General features: G+C 36.8%; 1 protein-coding gene across 4 annotated transcripts in view; it reads right to left on the bottom strand.

Annotated features, from left to right (window-relative positions):
* Positions 1 to 14201, bottom strand: part of VPS13B (vacuolar protein sorting 13 homolog B) — an 890836-nt gene that overhangs the window by 158852 nt on the left and 717783 nt on the right. For all 4 annotated transcript variants that reach the window (XM_066265974.1, XM_066265971.1, XM_066265975.1 and 1 more), the window contains exons 37-39: positions 4684 to 4886; positions 1256 to 1457; positions 769 to 953 (exon numbers count right to left, since the gene is read on the bottom strand). In XM_066265974.1, the coding sequence (XP_066122071.1) occupies positions 769 to 953; positions 1256 to 1457; positions 4684 to 4886 (590 nt within the window). The remainder of the gene's footprint in view (positions 1 to 768; positions 954 to 1255; positions 1458 to 4683; positions 4887 to 14201) is intronic.

Here is a 14201-nt window from a genome sequence, read left to right on the forward strand (position 1 = left end):
AAGTTGTACCATAAAAACAGAGATAAATATACGGAACAGAAACCTCTTTTGAAGGTGAAAGTAGTAGGACTTGTTGATGAGTTAAATATCAGGAGATAGGGAAAGAGAGCAATCAGGAATGATTCCTAGGCTTGGATGAGTGGTTGTGTAATCTAGTAATAGGTAGAAGACCAAAATAAAAACAAATTTTAGGAGGAATTCAAATTTGTAGAATATTAGTAAGTCGAATGATAACATAGTGACATACACAATGACATTTATATTAAACTCAGGGAACTGGCAAATAACAATCTCACAAGACCATGCAGAACATTACCACTGGTTAGATTATTTTCCTATCACCTAGCTCAGGCCCCAAGATCATTCTCAGCTCTGGAAATAAAATGAAAACTTAATCAGCCATTCTGACTTTGTGTGGACATATTTTATTTCATAGGGCAGTTTTAGAAATGCCGAGTTGTGAGCACATGGTAGGTACTCAAAAAATGTGTAGTGAACTGAATGACACCTGTTTGTATAGAGACCATGTAACCTACCTTCAACAGGACTAAGAGTAAAATGGATAACTCTCAAAATTGCCATGTACTATGAATCTGAATTACATTATTCCCTTATTTTAAAATATTTTTTTTGGTGTGTGTATACACATGTGTGTATTTATCTCCTATACTTTGGATGAAAAAAATAGGTATGTGCAAACATTTTTCTTAGTACCTAACTAGCACTTTCCATCATCTTTTTACTTTAAAATATACAGTCACTACATACCCGGAGCATGTCGCCGAGGTCTGCCGTGCTGATATCTGGGTCCTCCGTGGTGTTGAAGGGCACAGGGGTTATCCGTACGAGGGTGAGCACCCGAGGTTCTGGGTACCTCCACAGCATCACCCCTGGGCTATCTTCGGTTTCATTGTAAAACAAGACTTCATAGACACCAGGCATTTTCAAAGGTTCTGTTAAATGAAAGAATAACTAATTATGTATATGCTTTTTAAAGGAAATGTATTGGTTTATGACAGCAAGAAAAAAATATGGGGACAAAAAATGTAAAGAAGGTGCGTAGTCAGTTTTATATGGCTTGACAAGGGAACAAGTCAAGTATTTTCCCTTTAAGGTACTGAATAGTAATTTACCACTTTTGTACTGCAGGTGTTAATGTACTTTTTAAGTGATTTTATTCTCTTATCATTTAGTAAACGTGCAGTAGAAACACACGCACACAACAACCATTCGTAGTGAAGCTGTCACTACTTACCAGTGTCTCTTATATACTGAAATAGACCTGTCCGTAGGTCATCCGAACTCTGTTCACTTGGAAACATCTGGTTCTTTTCTCCGGGAGGAGGCACATGTGGCCCTGTGTCAGAAACATCAAACTTGCTCTCCTCGTCAAGGTACCCACTGAGTAATTCATGTAGAAGAACTAAACAATTCAAATGTTCTTGACCCCAGAAAACCTTTAAAACCATATGAAAAATTTTAGTGGCTTTGAAATACAAACATTTCATGAAGATAATTTGGTACAATCATTTTTGAATTAATGCACGACTGCAATTATGTTTAATTTAATTACGAACAATAACTAAACTATAATTTCTAAGTAATTGGACCTATAGGATGTAATTCTATTGCTTGAGTAAATATATAAAAACAACAAAATCAATTACATCATATATTATGTGAATAACAATCAACTTTAAATGCTAAATTAATGATGAAATTATGTTAATGTGAGGTAATGTTTATTAATTAACTCAGTTAAGAGCGAAAAGAACACATATTACAGTCTGAGATAAGGCAATGAAGTATTCTAGGCCAAAGTGTTAATAAAATAATAATTATTTGTAGAATAGCTTCCTACATTTTGTCATGAGAGTAAATAAACATATATTGATTATAGCATTCTTTTCTTTGCACTTTGTCTTTTAAGAGAAAAAGAAACGGAAGATGCTAAATGAATGTGAGCTCGGAAGCCTCCCGACTCCTGTGTGTAGTGAAAACGTGCTCACACACAGTATTCCACAGCCCAAAGTCAGCTGTCCAGGAGCTATAGTTTCATAACAAAGGTCTCAGTGTTTCCTCTCGGAGAGGACCACGTTCCTCTTTCTGATTGTGAAGAGTATTAGTCTATAACAGAAGTATGACCAGTGACTAATATTATAATAATTATGGATTCAAAATTTAAATAATGTTAAATTTCTCTGCCTGACCAGGTGGTGGTGCAGTGGATAGAGCGTTGGACTGGGACACAGGGGACCCAGGTTCGAAACCCCAAGGTGGCCCGCTTGAGCGCAGGCACATCTGGTTTGAGCAAGGCTCACCAGCTTGAGCCCAAGTTTGCTGGCTTGAGCAAGAAAGGGTCACTTGGTCCGCTGTAGCCCCACAGTCAAGTCACATATGAGAAAGCAATTAATGAATTAAGGTGCTACAATGAAGAATTGATGCTTCTCATCTCTTTCCCTTCCTGTCTGTCTGTCCCTATCTGTCTTTCTCTATGTCTCTCTCTGTCTCTGTCACAAAAAAAGTTTCTCTGAATATATTGAATAAAAGCAATACAACCATTAATTCTAAGAAAACCATGAAATACACAATAAAAGAATATATAGAGGTAGAAAAAATAACAGCCTAATACCTTGTGACTAAGTTTTAAATCTTAGACTTCAGTCCTGTTTTCTGGAATTAAGGCATCTCAGAAATGAAGGGAAGAGATATGATACTAAGTCTACTTATGTCCTCATCAATATTATTTTTATTGAATACAAAAAAATTGAGATAGGTGAAAAGTCAATTCAAACATTGCTCTAGCCCAGTGGTCCCCAACCCCCAGGCCACAGACCGGTACCGGTCCGTAGGCCATTTGGTACTGGTCCGCAGAGAAAGAATAAATAACTCACATTATTTCCGTTTTATTTATATTTAAATCTGAACGATGTTTTATTTTTAAAAAAGACCAGATTCCCTGTTACATCTGTCTAAGACTCACTCTTGATGCTTGTCTCGGTCACGTGATACATTTGTCCCTCCCACCCTAAAGGCCGTTTCGTGAAAATATTTTCTGACATTAAACCAGTCCGTGGCCCAAAAAAGGTTGGGGACCACTGCTCTAGCCCTTAAGTTGTCAAGACACAGTCAGAGACTTTAAAATGGAGAGATGATACACTTTAGTTTTGCTCTTATTGTTTTTAACATGAAGTTACTTTACTGCCTTAAAAAACGAATACAATTAAGGTTCTTGATAACACAGCACAAAACCACATGCTTACTGTTAAATATGTGAAGATTTCTGATATATGTGCAATCTCTAAAGTGGTAGAAAGCAATAAGCCATTCTGATCACCCATAGCTAGCTCTGGGTCAGTGAGAAAACTGATGAAAAAGTTGAGGCAACACAATTTTTAGATGAAAATAGAAATGCATATATAATATGCCTCCATTATTAACAAATTAGTCATTTTCATTTTCTATAATTGTAAATTTCTCAAGTTTTTTGTATCTGTGTCACATTTGGGAAATATCAACTCATACAAAGAATACATTAAAATCCATCCAAATAGAACATTTTCAAGAAGTAAGTTGGATACCCTCACACATTCTATACTTGGCTTTAGACAAAGAGTAAAAGGTTGCAATATGACTTATATGTCAAGTGTTAGTTATAGACATCACAATTTAATCTAATGAATCTGCCATTAGAAAATGGTTCTTACATATTGCTGATGCAAGTGTGCTTGAAATGGGCAGACTGCTTTATAACTAGAAAAGTCTACACAGTAGAAAAAAGTTTAATGACTCAGCAATTCCACTCCTAAGCATGTATCCAAGAGAAATGAAAACATGTCCACAAATGTTCATAGCAGCATTAGCCATAATAGCAAAAAGCGGAAAAAAATCAAATGTTTATCATTTGATAAATGGATAAACAAAATATGGCATATCCACATAATGGAGTATTTATTGTTAAGCCATACAAAGGAATGAAGTATTGGCAATTGCTAACACCTGGATAAACCTTGAAAACACTACCCTAAGTGAAAGAAGACACTCACAAAAGATCACATATTTACATGAAATGTCCAGAAGAGTTGAGTGAAACAGAAAATAAAAATAGATTAGTGGTTGCATAAACCTGGAAAGGAGATCACAGAATGGAGTGCAAATGCTACTGAGTACAGGGAGTTGGGATGTGTGTGTGTGTGTGTGTGTGTGTGTGAAATGTTCTAAAATGCAGTATAGCGATGATCGCACAACTTTGTGAATATACTAAAAAACCAGTGAATTGTGCACTTTAATTAGATGAATTGTATGGTATGTGAATTATATCTAAAGAAAGCTGTTGCCCAGGTCAAGGTAGCTCAGCTGGTTATAGCATTGACACCATAAGCCAAGGTCACAGGTTTCATTGCTGGTGAGGGCACACACAAAAATCAACCAATGAATGCATAAATAAATGGAACAACAAATCGATGTTTCTCCTTCTCTCTCTCCCTTCCTTTCCCTTTCTTTCTAAAATTAATAAATGAAAAAATTATAAAAAGGAAGCTGTTTAACCAGTTGAATAAGACAGCAATCCAATACTATCCTTTTCTTACCACATCAAGATTTAAAATTCAGTGAAAGAGTCAAAAAACACAATCAAAGGCTAGTTAAAAACTTATGGGAAAAATGTAGCCAATCCCCACACACCTGTAACAGACCTCCACACAAATCAATGGATATTTTTGGTATGGACTGTTCTGGGCTTGGATTGCCACTGTGTTTACACCACTTAGCTTCCAAATTGGCAGCAGCACAACATGGTCCTATTAGAATCCGACTTCTTTCTTTGAGACTTGTTTTAAGAAGAAAATCATTTACACTGAGTAGAAATGATGACCCAAGAATTACACCTGAAAAATAAAAATAAATGGAAAGAGATATAAATAATAGTTCTTCCTTTTCAAAAAAATATGTTTGGGCAAGAATCATTTGTATTTTTTCAGAATGTTAATTCATCTTTTGTTCGAGTCTTCTTTTTCAGTTGGCTTTCCCTCACAGTTTTATGCCATTTATACAGAATTCTAGTTATGAAGCAGGTATACCTCATTCACATTCCTAACAAAGCAATATTTGCCAAAACATTATGACTTTTTCCATGTGTGAGCATTTTAAGTTTTATGAGTAGAGACGTTTTCATTAAATTGTGCAAGTTTTTCAAACAACTACATTAAGAATAAGAACAGCTGCTTCATTTGTCTATTGTTAACATGATGAGAAAGGGCAATTTTCTGTGATTTCTTACAGTAAGAGTAAAGTATATTACTTTACTAGACACTCAAGTTTTTGACTGGCTCATGTTAAAATCAAAACAATCAAAATATATAACATGTGTTTTCTAAAAATTTTAGTTTAATCCAAACTTCACACATCATAACCACTTGAAGTTTACAAAGTCTTAAAAACAGATAGTGGCAGGTTAGATTTATGAGAAAAACTATATGCTATAGTTCAAAGTAAATATACCCAGAAAAGGAATACACTTTAAAATGTAGGTTTTCTTTTGAACTTAAACTAGAAGTGTAGATCAAAACCTTTTCATAAAACCAATGGCATACTTTAAGATATTTGAATGCAAAGTTAGAGTGGTGGGTTTTAACTTTCCCCCAAGGAGCTCATATTCTGAATTGTCATTGTGAATATTGAATTTCAACCGACCACATTTGTAATGCTCATGGCTTATTTTTCTAATAATATTTGATCCTTAAAAGAGATGAAAGATTAAAAAACACCTTAGGCTGACAGTATACACTTTTCAAAGTACAGTACCCACATTGACTTTTCAATTCTGTGGAGACTTGAAAACTTCATACACACTATATGTTCCTACTGCAGAAATAAGACACACAGAAGACATCACACCCGCAAAGTGTTAGGGCTAAGACTTCAGTCAAAATTATAATGGTGAAAATTAATTTCTTAAATTTTTTCATCAAATATATTGTGACATTAAGACTTCCATTTCATTTACACAATTTTTCTTGATTCAAAGCTATAGTTCACTTAGACTAAAGTAAAAATAAACAAAATATAAAACAGAAACAGGCTCCCAAAAAATCAAGAATCAAAGGTCATCTTTATTAATGGAGTTTAGAACTTAAGTCATAACTTCCTGACTTAATTGCATTATAAATCCTGGAACAGGCTTCTCAATAATAAAGATCTAAACATACCCACTGATTATTCAGTAACTTGTCATAATGGGATTGAGAAAGCACAGGCTTAATTCAGTACAGTTATCCAGTAAATGGGCATTAAGGGAAGGTATGAAGTATAATCATTTTCAAATACATGTATCTTCATAATAGACTACAATGAAATATTTAATTTTCGGTGGTAATCTTAATGTGAATGTCCTGTTGGTCCCTCACAGACAAAGTGTTTAACATTAAAGGCTCCCTAGGTTGCTTATCTTTTTTAATGTTTTCATTATCTCATCAGACACCGAATTGAAAAATCGTGGGCTTACTTTTGGGGCTTTCACTCTCTTAGATAGGTTCCTAACACTTGGCAATTTTATGTCATGCTATTCAACTCCATCATTTTAAAATATCAAAGAAGAGAGACATTTAAACATAAGCGATTGAAAGAAGACTGCATCCTTTTCAAGTTTCCGTAGACTGTGATCATCCTGGAGGCAAGGGCCATCTCATTCAGCATAGCGCTGGGCACAGCGGTACCCATTCAGCTATTTATCTCCCATTGAACTGAACTGACAGTTTAGACTCATCCCCTTTTCAGCTGTTTCAATAGATTTCTTAACTGAAAGTTAGGAAAGAAAAGTACTTAAATATGCCATTCTTGATTTGCATCATGTATCACAGGGCACTAAGGCTGGATGGAAGAGATCTCAGAAGCCATCCATGTCTATTCCATGTCTCCTTCCTCCAAAGAACATACAAAATTCTTTTAATTTAGAAATAATATTAGACCTGCCTGAAAGTCACAAAAATACTCAGAGTTCCCATACATCCTTCACCCAGCTATTCAACCACAGTACAAATATTGAAATCAGAAAAATAACATTGATATATTAAGTAATCTACAAATCTTATTTAAAATTTTCCATTTTCCTCACTATTGTCCTTTCTCTGTTCAAGCATTCAACATAGGATCTCACTGAATTTAGTGGTCAGTCTCTTCTGTCTTCTTTATTCTCTGACGGATCCTCTAGCTTTGTTTTTCATTACCTTGATACTCCTGAATAGCCCATGCCAATTATTTTGCAGAATGTCACTCATTTCATTTTTATCTAATGGTTTCTCATTAGAATGAGGTTATGCATTTTTGGCAAGAATACCAGAGAACTGATGCCTTTCTCAGGGCATCAAACTGGGGTGATACTGATGTTTTGTATCTGGTAATATTTAACTCTGATCACATGGCTAACATGGTGTCTTGCAGGTTTTGGCACTATAAAGTTAGTTTCCCATATATAAATAATAAATATCTGTGGTGAGAGAACTTATGCATTATTCTCTTTTACATCAAATTTTACCCACTAATGTTGGCATCGACCTCTGGTTCTTGAATGCAACAGTTAATGCTGTGGTGTATGATAATGTTGATTTCCAATTTTCTTATTCTTCTACATTTATTAATTAGCATTCTATGATGAAAAAAACTGCCCTTTCTACTCCTCTTATTAGTTCAATTATTATCATTATTAATATTATTATTTTTTATTCAGTGAGAGGAGGGGAGGCAGAGACAGACTTCCACATGTGTCCCAACTGAGGTCTACCTGGCAAGCCCACTAGGGGGCAATGCTCTGCCCATCTGGGATGTAAGTCTGTTGCTGAGCAACTGAGCTCTTCTTAGTACCTCAGGCGGAGGCCATCGAGTCATCCCTCAGTGCCCAGGACCAACTCGCGCCAATCGAGCCTTGGTTGCAGGAGGAAAAGAGAGAGAGAGAGAGAGAGAGAGAGAGAGAGAGAGAGAGAGAAGGGGAATGGTAAAGGGTGGAGAAGCAGATGGGCATTTCTCTTATGTGCCCTGACTGGGAATTGAACCAAGAACATTCACACATTGGGCTGATGTTCTACCATGAAACCAACCAGCAGGGCCAATTATTTATTTATATCAGTATGGATTCATGGATATTTATTTTATTTTATGGGTTATAATCGAATACTATCATTATTTACTTTGTTGCTTACACTGAACCATCTTCAAGTTGGTTCCTGTGTCTTTTGATATACTTACCATTTTGGGGGACTTCTTTACTTTCTGGACAGAAGATGTTTCAGGCTCTCACAAGTTCCAAGATACTAGTGTAGGAAGATCCTGAACTCACCTCCTTCTACACACACACTGAATACACACCCCTACATGAAGAGAAATTCCTTCCGAAAAAGAAATCAGGACTGAGTGAACAGTTCCTGCACAACAAATGAGAGAGGGACCACACAAAGAAGGTAAGAGAGATGCGGACATGGTAACAGCACCCGTGGCACGGTGAACTGCAGTGGGGAGGGACATCACTGAGGGACCCCCACAGATGGGACTATATGTAAAGGAAATCCATTTACTGCCCCTATAGCATCTCCCAAACAGGTGAGAAACTGCTGGAACTTTCTCTGGGATTGGAGGTGCTGGCAAGGGCCATTTTTACAGAATCATGAAGAAGTAAAAGACCTGAATAGACTGATTACAAGTAATAAAATGGAGTCAGTAATTTAAAAACTCTCAAAAAACAGAACTCTAGGATGAGGTGGCTTTACAAGAGAATTCTACCAAACATTTAAAGAAGCAATATTTATCCTTCACAAATTATTCAAAAATATTGAAGAGGAAAAAAAAATGTTTCCAAACTCATTTAAAGAGGCTAGCACTATCCTGATACCAAAATCGACAAAGACACACCGAAAACAGAAAATTATAGGCTAATATTCCTGATGAACACAGACGTAAAAATCCTTAATAAAATATTAGCAAACTAAATTCAAGAAAAATAAAAAATAAAAATACTATTAGATGCAGAGATTTCACTTCTGGCTGTTTATCTGTAGGAAATAAAAACACTAGTTTGGAGAGATATATGCATCACTATGCTCAATGTAGTATCACAATAGTCAAGATATGGAGCTAAATATCCACAAAAGATGAATGGGTAAAGAAAATGTGGGGCATGTGTATACACGCAATGGAATGTGCTCAGTCATAAAAAGGAATGAAATCTTGCCATTTGTGACATGGAGAGACCTTAACGGCATTATGCTGAATGATGTAAGTCAGACAAAGACAAATGCCAAGTGATTTCACTTATATACGAAATCTAAAAAACCAAAATACATGAACAAACAAAACAAACAGAAACAGCCTCATAAATACAAGAAACAAACTGGTGGCTTCCAGAGACAGGAGAGGTTGGTAGGAAAGTGAAATAGGCAAAGGGGATTAAGAGGTACAAATTTCTAGTTATAAAATAATTGTCATGGTAATGTAATGTAGATCATAGGGAATATGATCAATAAGATCAATAATATTATAATAAATTTGGTAACTAGACTTATTGTGTGGATCGTTTCATATGAACAATATATAAATATTGAATAACTATGATACATACCTGAAACTAATAGGATATTACATTTCAATATGTCAATTAAAATAAAAATGCAATGAGGAAAAAGGATAAAGATTTTTAATATTATATGAAATTGCAACCTTTCTTATCATGAGTCAAAAGCTAGAAATAAAAAGAGAAAAACCTGATAAATTTTAGTTTATAAAAAAATGTAAAACCTCTGTACTTATAAAAAGGCAAATGGCAAACAGAAAAATTATATGCAACAAATAATTTTAAAGACTTAGTATCACTAATCTAAAAAATGTATAAAATTATAACAATAGCATATACCATTTTTCTTCTGAGACAAATAATAAAGCTGTTTTTATTTTTAAAAAGAATAAAAATGACATTTCAGGCTCATCTTGTATTTTTCTCATTCCATCTCTGGTATTCAGCCATTTCTCTAAAGAGCTTTGGTTTCCTTTATTGAAGAGTGGTATCTAGAAAGCAAAGTCTGGGAGGTAGGCATGCTTATTGCTACTAGGGTGATACTTCTTCAAGCTAGCCTCTCTCAGAAGAGTGCTAACAAGTATATGTATGTATACTGGTCATTTATACACTTCTATATCTCTGTATCTATCCATCGTTAAATATGTTAAAAATCATAACTTTATACCAATATCTCCAATTCTAGTCCAACACCACAAGGTAGTTTCTAGCTTTCTACCTTTCCTTATTTGTAACCTTTTCCTAGGCAGTGAGAAACCTGCCGAGAGCCCCTTCTGATATATTTATTTCTAATCATCCCTAAAATATGACTCTAAAGTGATTGGTCAAAAGTTAAGCCAAAGAAATAATAAGACAGAAATAAAAGACAACTTTATGGAAGCAAAGATTATTATCAAAGAAAAGACTTATCAAAAGAAAGGGCTGATATTTGCCCCTACAAGTTTCATTAAGAATGGGCTTGAGACCCTGGCCGGTTGGCTCAGTGGTAGAGCATCGGCCTGGCATACAGGAGTCCCGGGTTCAGTTCCCGGCCAGGGCACACAGGAGAAGCATGCATCTGCTTCTCCACTCCTCCCCCTCTCCTTCCTCTCTGTCTCTCTCTTCCCTTCCCACAGCCAAGGCTCCATTGGAGCAAAGTTGGCCCGGGGCACTGAGGATGGCTCTATGGCCTCTGCCTCAGGTGCTAGAATGGCTCTGGCTGCAACAGAGCAACACCCCAGATGGGCGGAACATCGCCCCCTGGTGGGCATGCCAAATGGATCCCGGTCAGCGCACGCAGGAGCCTGTCTGACTGCCTCCCCGTTTCCAACTTCAGAAAAATACACACACACACACACACACACACACACACACACCCCAAAACAAAAAAGCTGTGGTGCAGTTACACAATGTAATACTACTTTGTACTTGCCTATAAAAAAGAAGGAAATCTTACCCTTTGTGACAGGATGGATAAACCTGGAGATTATTATGCCAAGTGATATAAGCCAGGCAGAGAAATACAAGTACCATACAATTTCACTTATAAGTGGAATCTAATGAACACAGTAACAAGCAACACAGAGACAGACTCACAGATAGAGAGTAGGCAGACAGCTGCTGGGAGGGTGGCGGGGCTGGCAGGTGTGTGAATGGGATTGAGCAAAAAGAAAGAAGAAAAAACTTCTGGACATGGACAACAGTGTGGTGACTGCTGCGGGGAGTGGGGTGGGGCAGATAGAGGAGGGTAAGGGGGATAACTGGCGATGGGCGGAGACTTGACTTGGGGTGGTGCACACACAGTACAGAGTACAGATGATGATGTGTTGTGGAACTGTGCACCTGACCTGTATAAATTTGTTAGCCAGTGCCACCTAATAAATTCATTAAAAAGAAAAAAAAAAACCAAACCAAAAAAACACCAAAAAACAAATGACCTATAGATATCAATGTCTCTATCTCTATGGCCTTTTTTGGTCTTTTTTGCTTTTGTGTCATACACTTACAAAGAAATCAGGGTGTGTGATGCGGGTGGCCGAGGCCAGGCAGATTCACCTTGGATTCAGGCAGATGGTAGAGACACTGGAGCCGGAAAGTGTTGGGCCTTCTCTGTTTAATAGATTCTTGCAATGGTGGGGGAGCAAACAGGCAGGGGAAACCGCTTCTCATGGCAGCAGGAGAATGAACAGGAAAACGGCCCTTTACAGTGGTGGGTAAGCGATCCACAATCCGCCCTGAGTGAAAGCACCCATAGCCTTACACAGGCTATGCACGCATGGCTCTGTCATGTGCTCATGTACAATCATGCAAAGCGCAAGTGAGCAAGCCTAACATTGCTGTTTTCCCTACGGGTTGGTTCACTTTTGAGATTAATTTAACTTACCCCCACGTGCCTACCTGCCCACCCTGTTTGTTACGCACAGCAGCCTGCTGTGGCTTTGCTCCTCAGGAGGGAACCCACTTAGTTATCTGTGGACCACAGAAGGGTTCACCCACAAGTACCAGCTTTTAGGTTTAAAATAAGATTCTATGTTTCCTTTTGAACATTTCCTGCCAAATTAAAAACAACAACAATCTCACAACAAAATAATAGAAAAACATGTTAGTTCAGTGGTTTTAACTGCGGTCTTAGTGACCAGTAATAAGAGATTATGGTGATCACTTAATAAAGAGTAGTGAGGAATTTCACAAGGGTCATTTATAAATGGTAAACCAAACTTCACATTTTTACCACAAACATGAAAATAATCCCTGGGACTCATGACAGAGTTATTAATTCTCCTTTCTCCTTTCTTTCACTCTGAAAAGCTGGCCTATGGGACATCAACCCCTCCTTTTTTAATTTTTATTGATTTTAATTTATAGTGTTTACATATATTCAAGTGTCCCACTGACTATATCTCCCCCCACCCCTGAGCTCCCCTAGACATCCCCCTTGCCGCCCCCTTTTTAAATCAGGAAATATACTAAATATCTTCCCTGGGATACAATGAATCTTATTTTATAGATCACCACACACATAAACAAAGGGCCACAGAGAATACAGAGTTCATGTAAGCTGGATACTTAAACATTCAAAATCTGGTATGAATGGCAACAGTTAAGGCATGTGTTATTTATTTTTTTAATGAATTCATGCACTCTTGGACAAAACGACTACAAGCAGAATTATCTTCTTAGCATTGGAACATTGGAAAAGACTGAATAATCTTGTGAAGTTTTATCTCTGTCTGTATGTATTGCAAATATGACAAAATGTTTACATTTTTTTCTAACTGGTGAGTATACAGGTGTTTGATGTGTTATGCTTTACATTTTCTGTATGTAACACTGGTGGCTGAGGCCATGCAGGTCCACACTGGATTCGGGCAGATGGTAGAGAAACTGCAGAGCTAGAAAGCACCGGGCCATTCTTTTAATAGAGTCTCACAATGGCAGACAAGCACACAGGCAGAGGAAAACCATTTCTCAGGCAAAGAAATAGCAAAAATGACCCCCAAAGTGTCGGGCAGGCAATCCACAATCCGCCGTCTGCAATCCACCCGAGAGCCAGCACCCGCAGCCTTACATAGATTAGACACACGTGGCACTGCCATGTGCTCACACACTAAGCAAGCAAGGGCTTGTAGCAGTTAAACCAGCGCAAGCCTAACACAGCTGTTTTCCCAACACTGTACCTTCAACCCCAAATATGAGTGAAGAAAAAAATTAAAGAAATATGATGTGAAAGTATAAGATTTAAAATAATCACACTTAACATTTAAAAACATGAATGTCATTCAAGTTACTTAATCTCTGATCAGGTCATTTTAAAAAGCTTCTAATTTTATAATAATTTTAGGCTTTCAGCAAAGTTGATAGCCTTCAACTATGATATCCTTCAAGCAGTAATGTTAACAACTTACTGTATAGCATGGTTCTCAAAAGCCAGTAAATTAACATCAGTAAAATACTAACCAATTTAGATCTATTTGAATTTCACCAGTTTCTCCTTTCATGTCCTTTTCCTATTCTAGGATCCTGTCCAGGACTCAGCATTGCACTCAGTGATTGTGTGTTCAGGTCATTTGGACTGAATATATAAACTCTTCCCTCTACCTCCTTCCACTCGACAGAATGCTTTCTGCCTGATTTTTCCATTAGCTTATTTCAAAAATCTGTGTTTATATTTTTAATTTCAGCTCTAGCAAACTAATGGCAGATATTTAATGAAGCTAAATGAGCTGTGGCAACATTGAGAAGTAATTTCAGAAACAACTGGTGTGATAAACAGAAATGATCTTGCTTTGTTTGCACACTGACATACTTTTCACTGAGGGTAAAAATTTAGGTCAAGGAACAAATAGTTTCATGACCTTTAAAATACTCCTTCAGAAGACTAATAAATGCAAACCACTTGTTTGGGAGAATGTTTACAAAATGCTGCCAGCCCTACATCATCAGTCTTTACTAGACCCTTAGTAAAGGCTCCTATTCTCTACATGCTGACTGTGCAAAATGTAACCTAAATCAAGCTTCTGTATGTCATTAGAAAGAGTTCTCAATGATGACATGTGCTAGCAAAGCATATCCAGGTATTTTTTTTATCCAGCTGGAAGCAATCTAAGGCTACTAGAAAATCAGCAAACATGTGTTAGATACATCCTCAAGTCGATTTGCATAACAG

The sequence above is a fragment of the Saccopteryx bilineata genome, chromosome 3 (genome assembly GCF_036850765.1).
Source record: "Saccopteryx bilineata isolate mSacBil1 chromosome 3, mSacBil1_pri_phased_curated, whole genome shotgun sequence".
NCBI classification, from domain to species: Eukaryota; Metazoa; Chordata; class Mammalia; order Chiroptera; family Emballonuridae; genus Saccopteryx; species Saccopteryx bilineata.